The 26821-nt window shown below is 41.0% G+C and overlaps 1 protein-coding gene across 2 annotated transcripts in view; it reads left to right on the top strand.

The window, feature by feature from the left end:
* Window positions 1-26821, top strand: part of LOC135477876 (corticotropin-releasing factor receptor 1-like) — a 91425-nt gene that overhangs the window by 56417 nt on the left and 8187 nt on the right. Inside the window, exons 3-7 of one of the 2 annotated variants that reach the window (XM_064758082.1) lie at window positions 2582-2671; window positions 3718-3812; window positions 12828-12946; window positions 20048-20177; window positions 23658-23814. In XM_064758082.1, the coding sequence (XP_064614152.1) occupies window positions 2582-2671; window positions 3718-3812; window positions 12828-12946; window positions 20048-20177; window positions 23658-23814 (591 nt within the window). The remainder of the gene's footprint in view (window positions 1-2581; window positions 2672-3717; window positions 3813-12827; window positions 12947-20047; window positions 20178-23657; window positions 23815-26821) is intronic. The other variant, XM_064758083.1, reaches the window with a different exon arrangement.

Here is a 26821-nt window from a genome sequence, read left to right as displayed (position 1 = left end):
TTGGTGATTCTTGTAATACTCAGCGCATGTTCAAATGCAAGGTCTGTACAAAATGTTCATAATGCAATGTATCCGGAATTCTAGGTCTAGGTTGATGACGTCATCCTTCACATTCGAACAAATGCATCAGTGGTTACAGCGAAAGGTAACCCTGAATCTGTGTGTAAATATCTCCATTTGTGGCTTTATCTTCATTCTGGGACTATATAATACTGTCCGTCAACCAAAATGTCAATAATCGTAAGGCCAAATCCAAAACCAAAAAACATCGCACACAACCATCATTGAACTACGAAAATATATCAAGAACGAAATTAAGACAAATTCATGATAAATTAACAATGGAAACAACTGCTTGTCGATATGCGCCAGACAAACTCTGTGGTGTAAAGAGCAGTGGAGCCAGCCACAGATCGCTTCCAGCATATATCCACTTTGGTCAAAGGCCTGTCATGCGCGTCACCCCCAACAGCTACAGAATGTGAGGGCCCCAGTGCTGCCTGGCCTGCAGTTGACTGTAAAAAAAAGTTTCCTTTGTTAACATAACACTTGAAATGTTTTCTGTTAATAAGTTGAGCAAAAAAGCCCTAAAAATAAGGCAACCAAGAGGGACAAGTTGAGATGTTCTAATAAGGAATAGCACTGTACGTATTCCAAAGAATCCTTCCTCCACCTATAATAACGACCACCATTGTTTAAACGAAATATTCAAGAGCATTGTGTTAAACAGTCAAATCACTAAATATATATTTCACAGCAATATTTTTAACAATACATGTATGTATTTATTTATTTATTTATTTGATTGGTGTTTTACGCCGTACTCAAGAATATTTCACTTATACCACGGCGGCCAGCACTAAGGTGGGAGGAAACCGGGCAAAGCCCGGGGGAATCCCACGACCATCTGCAGGTTGCTGGCAAACCTTCCCACGTACGACCGGAGAGGAAGCCAGCATGAGCTGGACTTGAACTCACAGCGACCGCATTGGTGAGAGGTTTCTGGGTCATCACGCTGCGCAAGCGCGCTAACCGACGGAGCCACGGAGGCCCCCTACATGTATGTAAATCAATATAGCAATGACATAGATGCACCTACACAGCTTGCCGTATACTACTCTAAAAGGAAGATGTGGTCACCTTTATCTTCGCGATCTTTATTTCCAAGTTCAAAGATCACGCTAACATAACTTGTGACATATGTTAAATTTTATACTTAATACTATAGCTTTGCCGATTTTTCGGGAAAAAATGAAAATTAGTGTTCAAGTTCAGTCTAAGATCAAGAATAATACCGTTAAGGCTATAAAATCTGACGTAAGTCTTCAGAGAGTTTCCTGATCCATGGGCCTGAATACAGCCTAATGAGTAGAAGTGAAATGTGATAAGAACGGACACGTAGGAAACCACAACTCTCCATCACACATAGGATAAAACTCTTATTTAAAGCAGCATTCATATGGGCGAAAGCTCGATTTGAACCTGCTGTCTCATTGCTCATTACCCCGTTTACTTGCAGAAAAAAACATTTAGAACGCAATGCCAACACAGGGCCCCTTAACTCCTGATAAATGAATGTTACTCCATTAAGGAGTGAAATACAAATGAATGCAACAGGCTAAGGAACCCTATCACCGAATTAGGCCAAATTCCTAATGAGTAAGCGTTATAAGGGAACCCTGTGATAGAAAAGATAGCTAAAGTGGGTGAATGTGAAGTTACGATCTTGGGCCACTGATAATACTACAAAAGACGTACAGCACACAGAGTAAAACCTGAGCAGCAATGTCTGTGATAGTTGGCAAGATGGTCACTCGTAACAGGTGAAACATGCACTCTTTAACTTAGCTTTATCTCAGTTAGGGTTTTATTCTGACTGTTCATTTCAAATAAAATAAATTATAGCTTGGTCCACGAATATATTATAATTAAAGATGTACAGCACAGAGATTAAAACCAGAGCAGCGACGACTGTGTGATAGACATACAGCATAGAGAGTAAAACCAGAGCAGCGACGACTGTGTGATAGACATACAGCATAGAGAGTAAAACCAGAGCAGCGACGACAGGTAGATAGACGTACAGCATAGAGAGTAAAAACCAGAGCAGCGACGACTGTGTGATAGACATACAGCATAGAGAGTAAAACCAGAGCAGCGACGACTGTGTGATAGACATACAGCATAGAGAGTAAAACCAGAGCAGCGACGACTGTGTGATAGACATACAGCATAGAGAGTAAAACCAGAGCAGCGACGACAGGGTGATAGCTGGCAAATGTTCACACCAACCCGATGAAATACGGCCTCTTTTCAGTTTACCTCAGTCAGGGTTTTATTCTGTTCATGTAAATGCATAAATAGTAGCAATTTACACGCCTCCTAGCACCTAAGCTGAATTAAGTTTTAAAAATGCACTGATGTTAATTGCCATTTACTAGACGTCGCTGGGCTAGAATTACTCAGTCGCAATATTCATTCGTCTCCACGGTATCTTGTTACGGTAACTCAACCACTGTCACATGCCCTTGTTTGTTTGTTTGTTTGTTTGTGTGACGGTTTATTGCCTTGTGAATTGCAGAAGTCGAGACGGCCCACACCGCGGGGTTTCTAGTTTCCATGACAGACGAAGCGAATTTTCTTCCCTTCTATCTGGAGAACGACTTTCAAGGTGGATAATTTAATATAAATCTGTGGAGTTTTTTTTGTACTGCGACTAAAATATCTTGAACAAAACTAAAAGTGGAGCGTTTCTACATCCTTAAGTAATTTAAACCTAAGCTGTGTAATATATTGTTTGTTTTGCCTCTGCGATGGCATTTTGTGGGCAAAGTGGTAATATATTACTTATGTAGTACAGGGAACAATATTCAGCTCAGCTTGGACCCGAAGAAAAGTGTACCCAATCGTCTGTGTATGTGGTTTCCCCAAGAAAGTCGCACAATGTAACTTGGTGTACATTATTTATGTCGTGTCACTACGAAATGATAATGCAGTCATATTTTGCAAATCTCCAACGGTGCATATGTGCTCGTTTATGAAGTGTCTTACTTATTTCCAAAAAGAAAAAACGTAAAATACTATTAAAACAATGAGTTCACACCAGCCTGAAAATGAATCCCCGTAGATACGCACGCCACAGGCATGGTAAGAAATCTTGTGCACTTTTATTTCTTGCTCAGCACGATGTATTAAGTATAAGCATGTCGCTGTGTACATGTTGCTCTTTTTATAGCATGTGGCATGTTTATTGGCATCAACTTTTGCATGGATTAGTAAGATTACATGAAATTTTCATCATGTAATCTCTCATTTCATGAAAAAATATGATGTTTTTTTTTTAAATTTGTCGCTCATCGAAATGTTTGTCCATACGTAAAATTTGTTTCCTCCGAAACATTGCAAGTTGTCTCTACAACTATCTGTAACATATTACTAAGGTTTCCTCCTACACACTTCTAACTTTGGAACAAATATTTCAAAACAGCATTTCAAGAGGAGTTTACACCTGAATGCAGTAATAGATCCATTTACACATTTTCAAAGCCTCTGGAATTGAATGAACTGTAAGTAAGATTTTGAGTACAAATCAGCCTGAAAATGATGAAGTTTTGATGATTGGTCAGTGCCAAGTATGAGTTGTTTCTATAAACTTTCGTATTAGTTTTCATACTGTTCTTTTTTACCTAACATTATGCATACCATTATATACGGCAGAGCCATTGGCCCACCGCACTTGTGATGCCCATGGGTACTGGGAAGGTAACTGGACAAACTATCGCCCCTGCCTTGAAGAAATGTACATACCTGAGGTAAGTCCACGTCTAAATGTTTGAGCCCGGTTTCATGAAACTTAGCACATTTTTGCTTTAAAGCAGTTTTGCTTGTTTTTCAAACTTTCAGTTCCGTAACTTGCTGGCATCGGTTGTTCTTTTTCTAAGTGTTTTTCGAAGAAACCTACGTCTAACACTACACAGAACTGGAGTTGCTCAGCTAAGCCCAAAAACTTTCGTGAAATAAGGCCCTGTCTTCCACAGAGAAATGCCTGCAGTTAAAGAGGATTGTAAAGGCTATCTCGGAGAGTCCCCCGTCTCTTTTCTTCTTGGGACTTTGGCTCGTTTGGTGGGCCGCTTTGTTGATCTATTTCAGGAATTCTAGACCAGGGAAGTCTACGAAATGCCGTTCATATCACAGTATCTTTTTAACCTAATTCGGCTAAAGCAAATTTTTTTTTCACTTATTACGTGTGACTATTGGCCAGTACCACACTTCCGTCGCTTCTATGGTTTTACTCACCGTTCTGTTTGTAATCTTTTTATATTACATGAAGATCGTTTGGAAGATCACATGCCTTCCATCAATATGACATTTAGGTAATACAGGTAGAGGGCTTGTCCCGCAAAATGTAGTCCTTGAAACAGCACATGCGCATAAGGGTCTTCCTACTCTGTCCTGTGTAAATAAGATTGCGTGAAAAAACTAACAAACCTATCAGAATTGCCGTCATGATTTTGACCCTTATATATGCGCAGATGTTGTTTGTTTATTCGAAACACTTTCACGGTTCCAAACGATCGCCACTATCCACTAAATGCCAGGTAACGAAGAGACGAGAATCTACGAGACCAAGCTGAGTTTGATGGTATACCACCGGAACTCTGGTTTTCCTACATAACCATCAAAATGACGGCCGTTGCAAAAGTGAAATATTCTTGAGCGCAGCGTAAAATCGAAATCGAACTAATTAATAAGATAAATTGCGTGCGCTTGCTAATTTTGTCCAAACATATGTATCCAGATTTTATTGTTCATGAATTTTGACTTCCCCTGTCAATTTGTCATTTAAAATATATATTTTCCGTTTATTCACACAATTACGCATTACTTGAGCGTAATTACTCTTATTTTAGTCATTTTTCACTGATCAGTAAACGTCCTGCCTTAAATGTCCTTTTCAGGATTTACCAAAACTATTCACTGACAATTTGGTAATACAAAGTGTCGGTCATACCCTTCTCACACCCATCTATTGATTAAAGATCTAAAATGTACATAAACAAATAAGGTCCTAAAAATAACCATGGACATTTGACTGTAAATATATGCCTGCAGTCTAAGACGTAAGATCCGCCTTTGTGTACGTCGATCATTTTGTATCATAGGACGTAAGATCTGAATTTGTGTACGTCGATCCTTTTGTATCATAGGACGTAAGATCTGCATTTGTTTATGGCAATCCTTTTGTATCATAGGACGTAAGATCAGAATTTGTTTACGCCGATCCTTTTGTATCAAAGGACGTAAGATCCGCCTTTGTGTACGTCGATCCTTTTGTATCATAGGACGTAAGATCCGCCTTTGTGTACGTCGATCCTTTTGTATCAAAGGACGTAAGATCCGCATTTGTGTACGTCGATCCTTTTGTATCATAGGACGTAAGATCCGCATTTGTGTACGTCGATCCTTTTGTATCATAGGACGTAAGATCCGCCTTTGTGTACGTCGATCCTTTTGTATCATAATATTTCATCGCTACACGCCAATTACACATACCCATGAGTCCTCGTAAGGTGATCGGCTGGAAGAAGCTGCGGAGTGGGTTTATTTGTTCAGTTGTCCCAGATAACGCTCCTCGGCAATCAAGATTCAGCGGTAAAAGGTTATGTCAACAAACAAAACATCACCTAGTGATGACGAAAGTTATCGCCCAGCATTCTCACGTATTACCTGTGCAAAACGGGCTACAATCGTACTGCAGGTCCTAGCTTTACCACATGTAGCTGTCGTCCAGATATTAGTTAAGTGATTTATCTTCGGCGGGATAACATTTCGCATTAGCAGACAACTTTTGTCTCATTTTGCACCTTAATTAGAAACGGAGGATGCGATTGATTGGTTTGAACAGCGTGCTTTAGTAGAAACATGTCATTTGGGAACGAAAACACCTGTGACTCTACGAGAGGGTTTGTTGTCATAAGGGCCTTTTCACCATGTACTGAAGCTTCCTACTGAACAATACATCATAACCCACGGTCTCATATTAGCCCGAAAACCTCCGTGGTTAACTCCCTTGTCAACCACTTCACTGGTTGAGGTCGCCACTTCAGGACCACCCGTGTTTGGTGCTGACAGAGGGAAGGTGGTAAACTGTGGGCTATCTGGTTTTCTCAGTCCATAAACCTGAATGAATCCACAAATAAACAAATACATCACTCATTAGTTAAAAGAAAAGACAGCAAATAATATAACCTAACTTATCTAGGAAGACGGTTAAAAACAGACCTAAGCCGCCACAGACACTTTTGTGAAGTGCTCTAAATCTAAATTCTTACAAGGCAGTCTGATGCGCCTTGTTAGAGCGACCGGAAACACGATGTCGCGTCACTCGTTACCCATATACATAACTATATATATACACTAAAACAGTATGCGGGTGACGTAAGCATAAACAGCTGCGTCCACGGGTACAGAAATAAAACCTGCACGATTTAGACTACTTTGAATTGCGTTAGCTTGCTCGTCACAAAAGAGGAAATGTATGCTTTTTAAACTTCCTTTGGAAACTTTACATTTGGTCTAGTGTTGTCTTTACTTTTAATTAATTCACTCGTCTAGTAATTCACTGGGGGCCTCCGTGACCGAGGAGATTAGCACGCTGGCGATGCGCAATGACCCATAAGCCTCTTACCATTGTGGTCGCTCTAAGTTCAAGTCTAGTTCATGTTGCTTCTTCTCCAGCCGTACGTGGAAAGGTCTTCCAGCAACCTGCGGATGGTCGTGGAATTCCCCGGGCTCTCGTATCGATGTCAGCAACTTATCTGGTGGTATCAATCTGTACTTCGAGTCAGTCTGTACTAAATGTTGCATTAGTGCCGTCAATGCCTTGGTTTTTTTTTTTTTTTTTACTTCTTTGTCTTTTTATATGTTAACGTTTCCGAAAGGAAAACACAAGTCAAACACAATGTTGCGACAAACTTGCTAACGATCTGCTTTTTCAATTCCACACATACGTCAACCAACTCCATTTTAGTCAATGTACTCGTTGATTGCGTCTCTGAATGCACAACTTTCTCGTACGTACCATTACTCGTGCATCTAATTTAACTCAGGAACGCGGCTGTAAATTCCCTCGTTAACCGATGCGTTAACAACACCTGGCTATCAAGAATATTTTACTTACACAACGGCGACCAGTGTTATATAGAGGGAGAACCGTACAGAGCCCGGGGGAAAGAAACAGCGATCTGCAGGTTGCAGTGAGACCTTCACATCTGCGACCGGAGAGTGAAGCCAGCAAGAGCTGGACTTGAACTCACAACGACCGTATTGCTGAGGCTCCTGGGGTTATTGTGGTGCTTTAGCATGCTAACCACTAAGCTACGGAGGCCATCCACTAGCACCGTACGTCTTAATGTTTTAACTCATGTAAAAGAAGATTAATGTCTAACGCAATTTGTTTGTCTAATTTTTTACCTTGTTAAAAGGGAGCCTTCTTTTTCTTCCGGTATTCCGGCATACTGGGATTTCGCCCACTTCACGAAGATACCTGTAACCCCTTAAACGACATAACCTTGGCGTTACATTAGCCTTATACAACACCGCACTCGATCCTTGATTAATCTACTTGTTGACGACAGCGTGGAATCGAAAAGTGTGTGTTTAAACTGTTATGATTCCGTGCCAGCCCCGTCATTAAGGCACTGTTGGAATTTAGATCCTCTCCATGGTGGTAAAACCCCTCTGCTGTTATGTGTCACGCAGTCACGTCATCGTGTTGCCGTGAGTCACTCCTTCATTAATCTCCTTGTTTACAACAGCCTGGAACTCGCAGCATGTCAGTATTAATCTACTTCTACCACCAATTAACAATGTGGAAATACAATAGTAAAGGTCACTGTTAATGGCTATCTTATCATAACGACAGAATAACAAAATACAAGTTAGGATGTGCACAAAGTTAGATTTACGTACCCAGAGAGAACGCGTCAACAGACAGAACAGGTACACAGATAGATGTATACACAGACAGAACACGTCCACAGATAAAACGTATACACAGGCAGAACAGGTACACAGATAGATGTATACACAGACAGAGCACGTCCACAGATAAAACGTATACACAGGTAGAACAGGCACACAGATAGATGTATACACAGACAGAACACGCCCACAGATAAAACGTATACACAGGTAGAACAGGTACACAGATAGATATCTACACAGACAGACCACGTCCACAGATAAAACGTATACACAGGTTGAACAGGTACACAGATAGATATCTACACAGACAGAGCACGTCCACAGATAAAACGTATGCACAGGTAGAACAGGTACACAGATAGATATCTACACAGACAGAACACGTTTACAAATAAAACGTATACACAGATAGATTACGTTCACAGATAAAACGTATACATAGATAGAACTTGGTACACAGGCAGAACACGTTCATAGACAAAACGTATACACTGATAGAACAGGTACACAGATAGATATCGCACACACAAGGAACACGTTCACAGATAAAACGTATGCACAGGACATGCACACAGTCAGAACTCGTACATAGACAGACGTGTAGGCACGGAACATGTACTACAATGGAAAGTGCACACAGAACAGGCATACAGACAGAACGTGTACATAAAACGTCTAGGCGGATAGAAAAAGTAGTCAAAAGTCTGTACACAGCTAAAACGTGCTAAAATGTATTAAATATTTTGTCGGGGCCTCCATGCCCCAGGGGGTTAGCACGCCAGCATGGCGCACTGACCCAATGACCCAGATGCCTCTCACGAATGCGGTTGATGTGAGTTTAAGTCCAGCTCGCTTTGGCTTTCTCTCTGGCCGTACGTAGGAAGGCCTGTCAGCAACCTGTGGATGGTCTTAGTTTTTATCTGGGCTCTGCCCGGTTTCCTCCCACCATAATTTGGCCGCCTTCCTAATGTTCTTGAGTTCGGCGTAAAACACCAATCAAATAAATAAACATTGTATTCAATTCTTTTGCTTGACTCATTTTGCCGGCACACATTTTGACGGCATAACTGGTTATTACAAAGTTATTAAAAGAAACAGAGCATGGTATTTTCATAGATCACAATAACAACAGTATAAGTAAAAATGAACTTTTCTTTGCACACGAAACACAGTTTTGTTGACAGCAACTAACTCATACCCGAGCGTGGGACTCTAGACGTTCACGTTTAACCGAGTCTCACTAGCTATTGCCCAGGAAGATAAAAGTAAAATTCAACTCTTAGATGAAATACAGGTCCCTGTTTCACACACAAATGCTTCTGACCGTAATTCTTTGCCAACATAGAGTTTTCCCGAAATAACTTCAGTCAAACAGTTACGTAAATATACAATTATGTACCTTGTGCTTATGGAAAAAAAACTGTACTGAAACTTTGCCCCAGGGAATGTTACCATACCCGGCGACATTTTGTGCGTATATTTGTAGCTGTGAGCACTTCACGTTCCGATCCGACTATGGTAGTCTGCCTTAGACTGACCAACTCCATTATCTTATTAAATCCAATCACAGATTTAACGTACACCAAAATGTGACAAAGGTCGTAGATTTAACGTGAGATGATTGGTGGTATAAAGGTAATGCATCGGCTATTTATCTAACTCTGGCACCGAGGTCACCTTGGTTTACTTTCACCCCCTCCTAAATATATTTTGTAGACACCAAGACAACATGTACACTAAATCACGTTAACATGGAATAATAAAATTGTTGACGAATATACTTGTTGATGACGGAGTGAAACTGCATCTGGCGTTAACAACATCACTGGTAGAGTTCGTGACATTTCCTATGATAAACCTTCCCTGTAAATATAATCTGCCCTGTGTCCGTGTTTGTAGCGTCATAAATTGAGTGTTACTTACGGAGGAATATCTACGTAGATAGCTTTCAAAGGCCCCTAGCCTACACAACAAAATATAAATTTCTATGTACACCTCTCTAGATGATTCATCTATATACACTTTTGTACGTTATATATTTTAAACATACATTTGATTTCGACTTATATCTGATGTTGTGTTTAAGCTGGTTTTAAAAATGTCCGTGTAGGCTTTCCCGTGCTCTTTCCGTTTTCGTCTCTCCGTCGTATGAGTGAATTTTCTCAAGTACGGTGGTAAAACCAATGAAATAAATAAAGAAAACGTCTATTTTCGTTTAATTTTGGATTTTCGCATTATCGCATCAAAAACCATGTAGTATCTCCTGGCTTAAACGCAAAAGGGCTATAAAATTACCGAAGTGACGTGAAGCCATAATAATTAGTTCATTCGTGGTAGACAGTTTCGTGAAAATAACCACTGATCTGGGATTACTGCAGTTAGATGTAGAAGAGGACTTGGAATCTGTGCGTCGAAACACAGATCTTTGCTTCTCTATAATAGGAAATGAAAACAAAACCTGCAACTATACCTATTACGCAAGGTTCTCCAATAAAAAAAAAACAGCCAGGTTCTAAATGAAAGGGACGCAGAAATAGATTTATTCATACGTGGCCAAGGCTTTAGGCTGGCTTTCTCCCAATTGGGATCGGTTCTATATCTTTCTGAGCGGAAGTGAATAGGCCAAATTGTATCGCTCATAGTTTAATGTTGCTGAGAGTGGAATCATTATTTGCATTATGTGCAACGTGCTGCATGGCTACCTCCCTGGAGATGAAAGATACGAACGAGCAGTCAAGGGTTGAATTTCCAAGTGTGTTGAGCAGAAAACCTTCGACATTGTGCAGATGAAAAACGCTTCCTCCCATAAAGCACACCCGTTGATAGTCTTCTGTTTGGTGATTTATGTAAAGATACCCGAAAAGTTTCAGGAGTGCAACAGCAAGGATCATGCACGCTCTATGCCTGATTTTCCAGCTTAATAATGTTCAGTTTACAGCTTTAATACTTTACAACATGGTGCCGTAATGGCCAAAAGTGAGTATTATCTGATAAGATGTGTCTAAAGAAATTAAAATGTTGTCTTCACTGGCAAATGAGGCCAACGAATCGATTTTTGATAGAGTACGGATTGTTTTTTCAAGATTTGTTTTCAAGCGGCATACTTACTACAGGCAAAACATTAGAAACAAGCTGCTCTTTGTGGTGAGAAGTCTAAAGATCATATAAAGACAGTTCACGTTGAAACGAGCAACCGTGGCAGCCATTGGCTAACTATTCCAGTACATATATCAACTTCCGAGTTTTCTGGATTTGTTCGCATTGCTTGGTATTTAAGAGACCCAAACTGCTATTAGCGTTCATCCACCCCACCCCACTCACCACCACCACCAAACTTGAGATTTTCAAAGAACTTCACTGGGGAAGATCAGATAGTCCTTGCACTCAATCATGTGGTGTCAATAAAGCTGACAACGACAATTCAACATGTCCAACCGCCCGATACGCTAAATCCTTCCACATCTGACAGTGATTGTTTTATCAGACCCCAAGAGAGCGCACCCCCTTTAGCATAGCTTCATTAGTTTCCATTAGGAGCTACAGTACATCGTAGGAAGCTCACCGAGACGTCTTGAACTCGTTACCATCTAACTATATTACTTTGGCAGCGGAGAGCTTCGCTGCCAGCGTAAAGATTGCGCAAGTCTCCTTAATAAATCACATTTGCCCACTGCCATGGCCGATGAAGTCAGCGTCCATCATGCCACCACACTCCACCGTCTCGCGTGAAGTGCCAGGCTGTACGTACGAATATGTAGTGTCCTAGGGAAACAAGGCCCGTCTCCAGCCGAGGGTACCGTTATACCCACATCTGCTATGACAGGATTGCTAGACTAACCAAATATAACACAACAGCCATACAATAAAAATAAAAATTACTAAAACAGTAATTCATTTGCGTTGTATTGTTGGGTTATATTATGGTGGTCTAGCGGTTAGAACGTTCATCTTTCATGCCGTATACCTGGAATCAGTCCCATGGCGGACCTTGCCAGACAGGTCAAAGGACACAATCTTCGATCATAATTACCAAGGAAATGCCCCAAAAAAACAAAAAAAAAACGGTCACGTATGTTTGAATTGTACAGACATTCTCTCTGAGTTTCCTGCGCTGTCACTTGTTGTGGCGCCTTGGCGACGCAAAGTGACAAACGACGCTCGAGCGGCCGTTTGCTTAGTGTAACGTTTGTTGAAGACGGCTTGTCATCTCTCAATAGGATGAGCATATCTTAACGTCACGTGTGGGTTCTTCATCCGGTTGTTTACCCCGGGCACTCTGGTTTCCTCAACCGTAAAAACCAGTATAAGTGAAAAACTCTTGTTAAGGAACCAAATTAATCAATCACTAAATAAAAGGGCGATGGAGGTCAAGGTCACTCTCGCTAACTAGTCTCGTGAACTAGAGGAGGAATCCATTTGGCCGTTGGATCACTGATAAAACTTAGGACTCTTTATGTGTTGGGTGAAAATGTGTTCTGTGCCCATTTGTGCAAAAGCGTATTAGCAATTAAGACCGGTATTAACTATATAACTAAAGTATAGCATAAAGTCCACTGGTTTTGAATTAGAGCAAGACTCTTTTTTTTGTAAGGGTTAGGCCTTAGTGTATATGTGTGTTGTGCGGATACTTCACGTTACCTAAGCACTGAATACCTGACGTACTCTCTTACGGCAGATATATCTTTACCCTGACTTAGTTGCAATTACAAGTGTTCAAATACAAAATTAAGATCAATTATGGTGTAAATGTGTTTTATGAATACACATATACTTAGCAAATATTAACATGAAATTCTGTCGCTATACTTCCTCATTGACTCATTCAGTTTTGTCTCCTGCAGGGGCCGAACTCTGACATCAGCGTGCACACAGCCACAATTCTCAGAGACATCTATTTTGTGGGAGGATGCATATCACTCGTCTTGCTCGTCTTGACGCTTTTTATTTTTTGTTACTTCAGGTGAGTTTATTTGATATAACTAAAATCCTTCCAAACCTTAAAGAGGGCCACACGATTAACTTGCCTTCGTCATGGCAGTCTGGCACACTAAGTCATGTTTCAGGCCCTATCAGGGACAGCAAATCCCCCTCTAAGTAGTGGTTTGGATGACAGTCAACAGTACTAGAGCTCCAGTTTGAAACGTCTAATATGACTCTAGCTGGGGTTAATTGACAGGAAGCCGGATTTAATATGCTGCAGTCCTTTGTATGAAGCTCCTGGAAGATGTTTTGACTATTTTCATTTAACTTAATGTGCATGTGCAACTGAGTTCGTCAGTTACTTGCCAGGGACTGTCAGTTTACTTTGGGCACTGGGGTTTCCTCCACATATAAAATATAATTAATAATATTTAGTACGGAGTTTAGCACTGATGAATCAATCTATTTACGTGGTCATAATGACCGGAGCAGTATCCGATACCACACACACCCTGTAAGCATTGCCTAGACTTCTTAAGCATAATACATAGCATGAGATGTGTTGGACAATATGTGGGTAATTACGGGATACCAAAGGTCAAATGTCTTCGTTCAGAGGCGTAAAGGTTGTACATGTATGTATCATTGGGGTTTTGCGTCGTGCTCAGCAAGTTTTCAGACACATGACTACGAAAAATCATTCTGTGTTTGTGTGTGTAAGTATTGGGTCTTCGGTACCACCAAAGTGCTGATGCCACTGAAGTATCATACCGAAGGTACCAGACATAATACCGCCCAGCCACGTTACACTGACACCTGGCTTACCAGACCTGCTCTAACCTCTCAGTGCTCAGCACCAAGCGAAGTAGCCTCAAGTACCAGTTGTGAAGTTTTTGGTATGGCCCGACCCGGAGTTGATGCTAGGTCTCCCACCTTGATGTTTAAAGGAATTGTGTAACAGGAACTCTTGTGACCTCGCCATGAGGTGTTCTTCTATTCGAACCACGCGAAGTTAATGGTTCTATTTATTACTATATCTTATAGCAATTTTTGGATTTCATTGGTCAATATGCAGTCATATGAGAGCTTACATTATGGTGTACAGCAATAACGCGCTCAAGCAAGGCAACGCCACAAAATAATATCACGCGCTCACAAGGCAATAGTCAGCGAGTCACAGGCTATAGTTTCTAATCAGCTGTCTAATAATATGGACGTCAAGCATATGAATGAATCTGTCCCTGATGATAGCGGGTATGAGTGATTTTACAGATAACTGAACATAGGCTACTGGTTGAAAGAAAAAAACTATATGGTATCTCACTATGTTGTGCGTTCATCTCGCTGTAGCTGTTTCCTTTGTGTGCTCTCAGAGGTAAGTTCTCTTGGGCTGACAAATTCCCGATGCATGCATCCTTTCCAACAGCAAGAGCTATCTGCATAAAGTTCAGGTTGTATAATTCTGGCAGAGAAAGGAAGCTATACAAAGAAGCATGTAGGTTAGTAATTGCTTCAGTCTAGCGATTGTTTTAACTATCAGCTGAGTATCGTTTGATGACGATAAAAGGGCTGCATGAGAGTGGCTGCCAGGGTATACTCGTCATTGACGTTTAAGACGGAAATCTCCGTCTGATCTGACAAGGATGTCGTTCCAGTGCTACATTGGTCAGACACCCGATGAATTGCACCATTTGCTGCAAGAGAATACAATACATTTGAATAACATCGTGATTTCAAGACAGCGCGATGGAATATTATAACATACACGTGAAAGCGCACGAGTGTAATAAAATTTGCTGCTATTTCCGCATTTACATTAACAGAATAAAAACCCTAATTGAGATAACCTGATGAGAGGCAGAATTTCAACAGTTACTTCTGACCATTTGTCAACTGACACACTGTCGTCGCTGCCCTCGGGGCACTCTCGATTCTGTAGTCTTTTATGATGTATCTTTAATCGACGGATGTGTGGGTTTTACAGAATAGTTGTTTAATTGACTGATATGCAGATAAGCTCATTTGATTACTTAGTTACCGATGTCTGATGAATTCTTTCATAAATTAATGTGTCCATCTGGTTTCCTCGTTCACAGTGGCACTCAAGAGTAGACTTGCCACGCAGGTAGATGAACAGATACTAGAGGGTAAAATTGAATCATCGCATGTTCCATTAATTCATCACTAACACCCAAGATGTTCCGTTGAGTAGCACAAATGTCAGGCGGCCGGTGACTTCTTTCCTTGGCTTCAAGTTACATCGGTGAGAATTCGTCTTCCCGAGGGTACAGCCTGTCCACTTTATCAACTCAGAAGGCTTGACAGGGACAGTTAAATGCCAGGTCCTTGAATCGGGCATGATCTAAACGGCGGCAGTTCCCCCTAGGCGTCCGTTCTGCCTACGTCCTATATTCTTGCGTCACTCACAAGACTACCAAGCTGCTTACTCTGTAACATTCCCTTTCGCTGAACCGGGAAGAAATTACACACGAAGAGGTTTGGACATAGCGTGAACGACTCGGTGTCTTCAGACTCCCTGATGATGCCTTTGTCAGGAGACTAATGAACAAGCGAGGCTAGAAATAAATGTAACAGCAGTAAACCAAACGCCATATTTCTAACTTTCGTTAAACATCAAACCACATGTGGCCACAATAACAGGTGTCCTGGATGAACTAGGCTTCTCTACGACATTAAACAACCCGATTATTTCCCGGAGCGCACGAGGGGTGTCACGTGCAAGTAACTCCAATCCTTATCTGTAGAGCTGTATATGCCCGCCATGGCAGTTTCATGTGCCGAACGGTACTTGAAACAAAAAGTGCAAAAAGGCGGATTAAATGTTATAAAAATGTATAGGCGACGTAAATGTGGAACAAAGTGTGGGTGCATATGACATATATTTGGTTTAATTAAATTATCTCCTCGTCAATGACCTCAGTTCTAGGGACAAGACGTGGACGCATTGCTAAAGCCTTTGTTATAATAAAAACAACACGTCAACGCTTCGGGCCGGGAATTTTTCGGCCTTCGTGGCAAACAACACTTTACAGTATTCGTACTACTGTGTTGCATAACATTCGCATAACATCACTAGCCTTCGAAATTATATTGTTTTAATTAATTTGATATTTATTTGATATTTGTTTAACGCCTGACTCAGGAATGTTTCACTTATACGTTGGACAGCAGGTGAAAACACCGGAATGCCTTGTATAAACCACCGACCATTGGAATTTACTGACAAACTTTTCACCCGTGACGTACACAAGCGCCGTCGGCACCTAATTGCAACACCTCACAAACTCAAAAAGGTGAGGAATCCACAAATCCCCCCTCCCACTAAAATTGGGTTTGAAGCCACAGTTGTCCGTCCTGGCACTTGAAAGACAAGGGCCTTTAATCGGAAGACCAAGGCCCTTCCCTTTTTTATCTTTGTTATGGCAGGTCTTCCCAAAAAACATGCGTCCTAAACCCACATATCTTCTTGATTTATCTTGAATTTTTTATTGCATGTAATCTTTCGGTACAACTATTTCTTACATTGTCTATAAAGTTTTTTCCTCCACATGTGTGGTGTATCAGAGCAGGCCAGCTTTTCGAGATAGGGTAAAGAGATCAACTGACGTTTACTCTGCGGGTTGTTGATCTCAATCTAGATGGACACAATAGACTGGAATTACTACAGAATGGTTTCCTGTTTGCCAAAATGAATCGAGCTTTAGTTTGACTTTCAAGCGTAAACCATAATACTGTCATCGCCGAGAAGCCTTTAGAGCGGGTAGCACCTTTAGCTTCGTGAAGGAAATTAACACATCTTTCAGAGTCAAAGATAGCTCAGAAGACTGTGATCACCTCCCTTTTGCGAAATGTCAACGATCTTTTCGGAGCTTCAGAAATCCTCTAAAAATCTATCATCGATAACGACGGCTGTCGTTTCACTTAAAACTTTTGACCTTTCGGTCCAATGGCCTTGTTCAAGTTTATCTGCCTGTCTACAACGTCCTGGCTGAAATGATGTGGACACAGCGTCACCTGCCGTCGCTCGGCTTCGGGATCTTACCGGCTTTACGACAAAGTCTATTAAGGCAAACGTCTCGACATCAGCAGAGCCGGTGTGAAATAAATAAAAAGAGATGGCCACAGATTCAATCCCCAAAAAAGGATGTCTGTTCATGGCGAAGACATCACTGTCACGGAGCTTTATGAAATAGTACTTGTGAAGATTCCGTTTACTAAAAATTGTGCCAAACTCCACACCGACGAGTTCCATTTATCACTGAATAGTTTATTTCGGACACGCAATATCCTGACTTACACTGTACCGAAAATCCACGTGCCCCGTTAAAAAAAAAGACGCCGTATAATTCTATCCACCAATCATCTCTATAATAGGACTATTTGAAGTCCACAGATGGCGCCATACCTCCATATACTATTAGCGCCTTCGCGTAAATCATGAGGTTAAAAAAAAAACAGGTTCGTTGTTTCTATTTGTTGGTGCCCACATATCCAATATATACTTGAATATTGTATCCGCGACCCTGCCACTTCTCAACCCCCGTAATAGCTGTTTTCAAGCAGGTCTGTACAGGAATGGCATCGAATCTAAATTGAACAAAATCGGTGTTCCTCGAAAGCTGCCAGACTATCTTATTTCTCTAATAAAATCTGTCTGAAACTGTTATATTTTTTATGGATAGCAAAATCATCTGTATTCATAAGATATGGCCTATCTGGAAGGACTCAGGTTTTTCGACTTACTGTTTTTGTGACGCTATCCATTTTATGTACCCGTCTGTACGGTGCTGTTATGTAGACCGATAAAGTTACTTCCCATTATTCGTGATTGGCTGATGAGAGGTTGAGCATCGCACATGGTGACAAATGTCACAGACCTCATAACAACTTAGTTTGGTCCGCATTTAAATACATCAAAACTATCGCAATGATTGGTAGAATTACATTTTCAATAAGGAACAGTTTTTGTGTATAATTGCAATTGCAGCTTCTTTCTTACATTGACATACTGTGAAAGATCGCTCTCTCTATCTTACTCTTAAATTAATCTAACATCGGACTTACGTTACACCCGTAACATGTTACTGCTGTGAAAAGAATTTATCGGTAAATAGAGAAAAAACAAATACATTTCTGTAAATTGCGCTTTGTTATATTAAACACATTTGGACTGATGATAGATATATCCTATATATATAACATAAATATAGAATTTTGACAGTAAACTGTGGGCTCATCAGATATCCCAACGCTTAACTAGAAATGCACTTTCTATCAGAAACCTCCTCCCCCACCAAAAAAAACCATTAAACAACAATGATATTCCATTTTCCATTGGTCAGTTATATGAATATAATTAAAGACTTTGAGAGGATCACAGAGAGTAAATCAAGAGCATGGACTGCAGTGTTATAGCTGACAAATTGTCACACGTAAGCGGTGAAATACGGCCTCTTGTCAGTGTGATAGCTGGAAAATTGTCACACGTAAGTGGTGAAATACGGCCTCTTGCCAGTGTGATAGCTGGAAAATTGTCACACGTAAGCGGTGAAATACGGCCTCTTGCCAGTGTGATAGCTGGAAAATTGTCACACGTAAGCGGTGAAATACGGCCTCTGTACAGCGGGATAGCTGGCAAATTGTCATACGTATCCGGTGAAATACAGCCTCTTGTCAGTTTACCTCAGTCATAGTTTTATTCTAACTGTCCATGTAAATGCATAAATAGTAGCAAACAAAAACTAGAAAAGTATGCAGTGACGTTAACCGAAATTTATTAGATGTCACTTATTAGAAATTCTCAGAATTGTGTACAGTAACATTAAGCCTGTTCGCTTTGGTGTCCTTGTAGTCTGACCCCTCGCCTGCTGAAAATCTTAAATAATACCAATTGACCGATTGGACATTGCCAATATATGCCAAAGATTCTACACCATTCACTTTATATTTCAATGTTCCAGAGTGTCGCTGGTAATGTTGGCATTAAACGTATGTCAAGGCCTATGCCACAACGTATATTGTGTGTACGTTTAAAGATTTTAAATGTGGTTTTCGAATTTTTATCAGTTACTGTATTCTTAGTTGGTTTTTCAAGCGTCTCCATTTTCGTGTTGATTTTGGAGTTTTCTATTATCATCTCCAAAGCCATGACTTTTTCTAGTTTTAAAATGTATTCGCCACGATATGACTGCAATATACTGCCAATGTGCTGTTAAAGAATAATCATTCGTTGATCCATTAAGGACTTTTCTTGTCTCTAGAGCGCCCTTTGTGATAAAATGTTTTGCATACCCATCATTATTGGGATATCTTGATGCAGAGCAACATATAAGGCATGTTAAAAGTTGGCTTTAAGAACACATCTAATGCTTTAGTTTTTTAATAGACGGCACCACATTTACTTCAAATTTTGAAGGAGTGCGAGGAGAAAGCCTTCAAACCATTAACTGCTGCCAAGTTTTCATCACACACATAAGCTCAAACCTCCCTCGCCTGTCGAATTTTCATTACCTAAAAGCCCAAACCTCCCGCGCCTGCCGAGCTTTCCCGCCGATAATAATCCTGGACTATCGGTATGTGCAGATCGTCCTCAGTCTCCCGACTCTCCAACACACATTGCCGAATTGCCATTACTTATTATCTTTGTTTGCCAGCACAATGAATCACGGCCTTTCACCAATGCGATCACGGCGAGTTCAAGTCCAGATGATGTTGCCATCCTTTCCGGTCGTACGTTGGAAGGCGTGGCACCAACCTGCGAATGGTCATTGGTTTCAGCCGGGCTCTGCAAGGTTTCCTCCCATCATAATGTCGATCGTCGTTGAACAAGTGAATTATTCATGAGTACGGGGTAAAACACAAATCAAATAAATAAATAAATAAATAAACCGACATTGTTGTCGACTGCTAATTGCCCATCCCTTACTAAACGATTCCCAGCTTTTGCCGAGATTTCCCCTCTTTAATACAAGCAACGACCATTGTTTGCCAAATCGTTGTCACCTGTACTTCCAGACCGCACTCGTATGCAGATTTTTCATCGCCTGTGTACATCCCCAGAGCCTTCATGACAGCGAAATAATTTTTACCGGATTGTAAAAATGCGTATTTACACTTTCAGATCTTTACAGTGCAGTCGGATATCAATCCACAAAAACCTGGTGGTGTCTTTCATTATACGGTTTGTGCTGGATATCGTCATGTACGAACCTTATATCTCGGGTCGAAAAGAGAACACATACGGAGACGTGGTAAGTATTTATCTATTTACTTTGTTTATAGTTACAATGTTTTATTGGTGTTTAACGCTGCACTCGCGAATGTTTCATTTATACGAGCCGGTCAGATTTATACATTGAGTGAGTGAGTGAATGAGTGAGTGCTTAGGGTTTAACGTCATATATGCATTGAGGAACTTGGATACAGCCCTTCATAAACTACCGCACATCACTATCTACCGAATAAAGCTGCTGCCCTAAAGCCCCAGTAAATCCATCGTTAGCAGTAATCGAACACAATGAAACCATCACGGAAACACAAAGGTTATCCATAACTTGGGGCCGAAATAATTTGGACATTGGAAATTATCCTGGTTTTGGTCGGGATATCTATAGCTACAACAAATTATGTTCATAACCCACATGGTATCGTCTATGACAATATAGATTCCTGCAACGTTTTGTTTTAAATTCATGTAATTGTGTTTGAAAAATTACAGCACGTTATTTTAAGCCGCACCATCCGGTACCGTTGCAATTTTGCTTGACTGGTTGAAAACCATCTCAGTTGTCATCGAAAAGTCAGCTTACCCTGCTCTCGCGCATTTTACACCGGTTCGTACTTAGTCTTAAGCTCAGCATGCATGAGAGCTTCAGACTATACTCCACTCGACGAGACTACTGCATCATGTCCTAGTCCCTCGTGTGCTGGCTCAGATGGCTAAAGCGCTGGTTCGCTGTGACTACCAAGCCCTTAACCATGTAGTCGTTGGTTCGAATCCAGCTCTTGCGTTTTACGCTATGGTCTCAAGTCAGGAGCTTTGTCAGGTGAAGTTGGTAGTTCCTCTGGATTTATTCCATGGATAAACCTGAGCACCGTCGTATAAGTGAAAAATTCTTCGCCATAATGTTAGAACGGCAATCCAATAAATCAAACATACTTTCGCACTTTCATAAAGGCGCAGATGAAATAACAGAAGTACATGCCAGTCCATCAGCCGGAGGGATCAGCAACAGTCATTGGCGTAACACATCACTCCTACTTCTGTGTGACAGGCACTGGCGGGTGTAAATATCTGTAACGCCTTCCCCGTTCTGTCAACACCTGCGCCTGTCAGATCAAAGCATAGCTGGTACAAAATCTCGTAGAAAAGAAACGCTACCACTTAGCAGCTCTCTTACATCAGACCTGTACAGCCACATGTTCTGGGTGTTAAGCCGAGTTCAGTCTAGACGCTAGTTTGTCTGCAATGAGAACAAATCCTTCACAGTCACCTCTTTCATCGTGAGGCCTGAATTCGCAATCGTTTCTAGCTTTCTTTGCGGAACGTGTTTTCGACAAAATATTGATAGATGTTTTTTTTTCCTTATTGTGTGTACCGTAGTCCACCGTCGTGTCAGTCATGCATTTTAAGGCTTTATTTGCTACCACAGGCTGGGACCAAAAATTTTTAGACATGCTATCTTTTAGCGGGGTCCATTCACTTTGTATACCTACACAACGCCATCGAAATGCCGTGGATGTTCTGAATTTGTGGTTTTACAGAAAAGCCTGACTGAAAGCTGCGACATACAGTTTGCCCGACTGACAAGAATCCTCATGCGTTGATGAATGAAATAGACAAGGCGTGAAGTGAGGCAATTTGGCTGAAATTCAATCACCTCATACACGTTCGATTTATTTATTTATTTATTTGATTGGCATTTTACGCCGTACTTAAGAATATTTCACTTATACGACGGCGGCCAGCATTATAGTGGGTGGGAACCGGGCACAGCCCGGGGGAAACCCACGACCATCCGCAGGTTGCTGGCAGACCTTCCCACGTACGGCTGGAGAGGAAGCCAGCATGAGCTGGACTTGAACTCACAGCGACCGCATTGGCATACACGTTCGACAGTTCCATACTCCAAGGCTCATAAATTAGTTACCACTTAACATTTTTTCTGAACATTTGATTTAAAACGTAAAGGCTTTGGAACTCACGAGAAGCCTTATATTAAGAAATGGTTCAACGCCCTTTTGATCTAGAAAGAGCGTATTACAAAACGATGTAAATGGTTCCTCATTGAACTATGTTGAGTAAAGAGATCTGTATAGAATTTAAGCGTCGAAACAGACATTCGCCGTCAACCAGTAAGGGCGTTCCAAATCAGTAATCGCAAGGCCAATTCCCAAGACGAAGTATAACACAAACAACCAAGTATATAAAGTACGAAAAGTAGAGCCATTCCCATGGCTTCTATATCAAACCGTTTCAAAAGGAGTTCTAATATAGCAGCAAAAGAGTTCTGTATAGCAGCAAATGGGTTATGCAGGCGATTAAAGCCAAATAAACCTTTGTAGTTCAGTTTGGAACCATTTTTCCTAAGAGTATCTGATGAAGAGCTTGGGGCTGCACTTATTTTGCCCTGTTATCCTGATCCACCCACGAACTAACTATCTCATGTGACAGTTTTTCCAATATGACTTCCGCCATCGTATCAGTTAAAAAGAAAAGATTTTTTGTTGAACAACAATCAAGCATGTCAGTCCTGCTTGGGAGGGGGGGGAGGGTTTGCTGTTTAGACTGCGACAAAGTAAATGGCTTTGTCAGGTGCATGGTGAAAAGCGTTGGTTTGCCCTCCACTCGTAAAATCTGACAGTCTTTAGAGAAATGAAAAATTCATTGGAACGGCGTTAAATAAACAACCAGTGAGTTATTCAATCAAGGGATTAATAAAGTCCCCCTAACATCGCGGCATCTTGTTTAACCTGACATAAATAGTAATTTCATTTTCTATGGCACTTACCGATTTATACGCCACGATGAAGACTTTGATACCAGATTAAACTATTTTACGACCTAATACTAGGTTTACTTTAAATCAATTGTTTAGTTTTGTACTTTGCCCCGAAATAATTGCGTATTAATATTTTAAAAAGGAACTAAAATTGCTGCTGTTACACTTTGACTTCGTTTTAATCTACATTTTAATATAATATACGACTTAATACAAATATTAGCTGATACACTTCTGAACAACGGGGCTCGGTTAACTAATGTAAGGTTTCTAACGATGCCAGGCTTCTATTTTAAAGAATCCGGAATAATTTCGTTAAGGACACAGTAAAACAACCCGGATCTAAAGTTGCAGACGAATCGATTGAGATCCGGTTCCAAACACGCAACCTCTTTTATCAACTGTATATTATCTGTAACAACAGTTGCATAATGTCAATGAGACAGTTAACTAGGTGCGGGTTCCAACCCGACCTTGGGCAGAGAATGTCTCTGGTGACAAAAAGCGGTCGATACCGGTTGTTGGGCCGTTTACACAGTCCAATATTCTTTGAAGACCAGAAATATGGTATACTTAACGGTACGTCAGACGTGGGAAAGGTCGTCCGCAACTTGACAAATGTTTGTGGATTACCTCAGGTAATACGGTTTCGTCCATCCATAAAGGAAGAAAAATTTTATGTTCGTTGTTAAATAAAAATCAATCGATTAAGTTCGAATCTTTTTTCAGGAATGGCTATGTAAGCTCCTCAAAGCCATCGCTCAATGGGCCCTCCTGGCCAACTTTTTCTGGATGTTCGTCGAGGGGCTTTTCCTACACAACCGTATCGTCGTATCCGTCTTCAGCAATGTTGCACCCTTCAAACTGTTCCATTTTATAGGCTGGGGTAAGTAAAAGTTTCTTATTTCAAACGTTATCATAGGATTATTTAAACCAATAATGGGATAAATATAAAGGCAGGTAAGAGAACGTAACGTTGACGGGTGTTTTTGAGGTGGTTGCATTTAAATTGCTGTCCCACAGGACGCTGGTTCAATCCAATACTGGGATTGTAATTTATGGTTCTTCCTACTTCCGTAGGGCGTACTTCAGCTTCAGTATTCCTGATGTTCCCACACGAGAACAAGGATTCAAATGGCAAAGTAACATCGTATCACTATTCGTGAACGAGATTACACTCCCCACTTCTCCGGGTTTGGAACGGGGTGCGAAAACAACGATATTGGAATAATGCACTTTCTGTGCTCTTATTGCATATACGCATTCGTAAGACTGGGCACGAAAACACACCACTCGGTTTACACCCTTATGTGGATTCTAATACAGCCATAGATTTCGATTTTACGGGTTTCCTTCAGGCTCCGCCCACCATAATGCTGGCCACCGTCGCATAAGTGAACTATTCTTGAGCACGGCGTAAAATCGTGAAAATAGTTCACCGGAAAATTATCGATAGTCAACCTGCGGATGGTTATGGGTTTCCTTCAGGCTCCACCCACCATAATGCTGGCCGCCGTCGTATAAGTGAAATATTCTTGAGCACGGCGTAAAATCGTGAAAATAGTTCACCAGGAAATTATCGATAGTCAACCTGCGGATGGTTATGGGTTTCCTTCAGGCTCCGCCCACCATAATGCTGGCCACCGTCGTATAAGTGAAATATTCTTGAGCACGGCGTAAAATCGTGAAAATAGTTCACCAGGAAATTATCGATAGTCAACCTGCGGATGGTTATGGGTTTCCTTCAGGCTCCGCCCACCATAATGCTAGCCGCCGTCGTATAAGTGAACTATTCTTGAGCACGGCGTAAAACACTTATCAAATAAATAAATAAATTACCAAAGGTCAGTGGTTTACACTGGGAATTCCGGTTGCCTGCAACAAAAACAAAAATGGCCGCCAGTGAAATGTTCTTGAATATGGCGTTAAACAACAACGCCAGTAAACTAAAAAATTAAAAGTTAGATGTGTTTGGTGCCGATTGGGAGAACTAGACAGACAATGCCATTCAGTGTGATATTTCCTTCACCAAAATAAAAAAAAAAGAAATAAACTGACCACCAGTGAATAGACATTGAATTGGGCACTAAACAACTTCAAAAATCAGTACGTTAAATTAAGGGGTGCCTTGTGTTGTGTTACTTGGCAAAACTATTTAGACATGGCCGCCAGTGAAAAAGTTCTTCGATAAGGCGTTAAATAACATTCAAAAAAGTAATCAAATCAGAGATGGTTTGTGTGACTTGACAAAACTGTTGAGACAATGACATTCAGTGTGGTATCCACGGACAAAGAGATAATATACTAAGTCTGTAGTATACTCTTTATAAATTGTTTGCAGTTTAATGTCATTTCCGTTGGCCCATCGAAATGCATCAGTGGACAAGAAAGAAAGAACAGGACAGTCTACGAGTCAAGGGCTAGTGGTTAAAGCAGAAATCTGAAAAGCACATAAGCAGCGAACGTCTGTATATACTTCTCTGGTTTATATAAGTTTTTAGGGTTCGATAAACCACCGTTTATTCGGGTTAGTGAGGTGCAGAATGCTCACGTGCTTCCTAGAAGTTTAATGTTGTTGAGCACACACATGCTCAAAGGCAATAGATGCATATAGGAAGGTCGAAAGAAAAATTCCAACACATTCCCTTAGAGTGGATCGCTTGAACGAAAAGATTAAGCACGGTATAATTTTTCCTTTTTGTATAGTTTATGCGTATTTTTGTGAGACAAAGGTAGAACAATATAATATTATGCATGTAATATAGAAGTAGTCGAAATTTCCCAGGAAACACACCTAAGTGTTCCAGATATTGAGGGAGAACATCAGAGTAACTAATAAACATTTCAACCCTATACGAACAGCCTATTCCACACTCCAACTAACCCCAACCCCAACCGTCGGTAAACTTCTCAACATTGATGTATGTTCGCGTATGAGGTTAAACTGAAATTTGTTAACGCTGACAGAGGTGCCTAGAGGTATGTCAGCGCAAGATAAAACGTGTCATTTTCGGTTGTCGGCCGATGTTTAACACCTCCAAGAGGCTCTGCAATTTCCATGCCGCGTTCTCTATCGACACTCTTCGTGCTGTAGCCATCTACCACGTACATAGCAGGTGTTCCACATATGGCATGTCTGATAAAACCTTCCAAGCCACCCCCACTCCCCTGCATCGCCCATCTCACCCCAGGGTCCAACCCTCTCTTGAGCTGATGGAAGGCGTAAGTTGGGCCAAGCACTATATAAATATCTGACATAGGAGACAAAAGAAGAAGCAATATAACATTCCACTGTTTTTTGGCATCATTCCACCGATCCTGTCTCTAACTTCCCTTCCTGGCGCCGCCAGATTTGCACGGCGTTTTTCCAACATCCACTCGGTCAAACTAGGCGCCTGTTGTGAGATAAAATACTCTTTCAATCCTGATATTTTGTTTTGAAGTGCACCTTAGTGTCTTTTGTTGTCTTTGATAAGATTGCTCTAAAAAAAACAGAAAGAAACCCCACTCATAAGGTAAAGCAATCTGGCTGTTGTTGATTCTTGGGTTACCGGGCTCTACTTTACGCTTCCGACGAAGAATCGATAATGAAACATTCCGCGAGGGAATATCCGGTGACATAACAAGGAGACGACAACTGAATCCTTTATCTGGCAAAGACAGAAGGACAGGTGTAAATCTACAGTAATCGACTGGGTGGGTCTAAAACGGAAAAGAATTGGAAAGCAAGAACTCCATGAGCTTTCCTCTCCTTGGGGAGAGATGGATTCATTCTTACCAATTCTTACCTGGATGTGGGAACATTTAGGGACTTATTACTGTAAATGCGCACTGTGGGTAGTCATCGAACATTTCTGTTAGAACAGAACTTCATTTAAAGAGCACTCCAAGCT

The sequence above is a fragment of the Liolophura sinensis genome, chromosome 11 (genome assembly GCF_032854445.1).
Source record: "Liolophura sinensis isolate JHLJ2023 chromosome 11, CUHK_Ljap_v2, whole genome shotgun sequence".
Classification (NCBI taxonomy): domain Eukaryota; kingdom Metazoa; phylum Mollusca; class Polyplacophora; order Chitonida; family Chitonidae; genus Liolophura; species Liolophura sinensis.
Note: the sequence above shows the minus strand (reverse complement) of the source record. Positions and strands in the feature narration are given on the sequence as shown.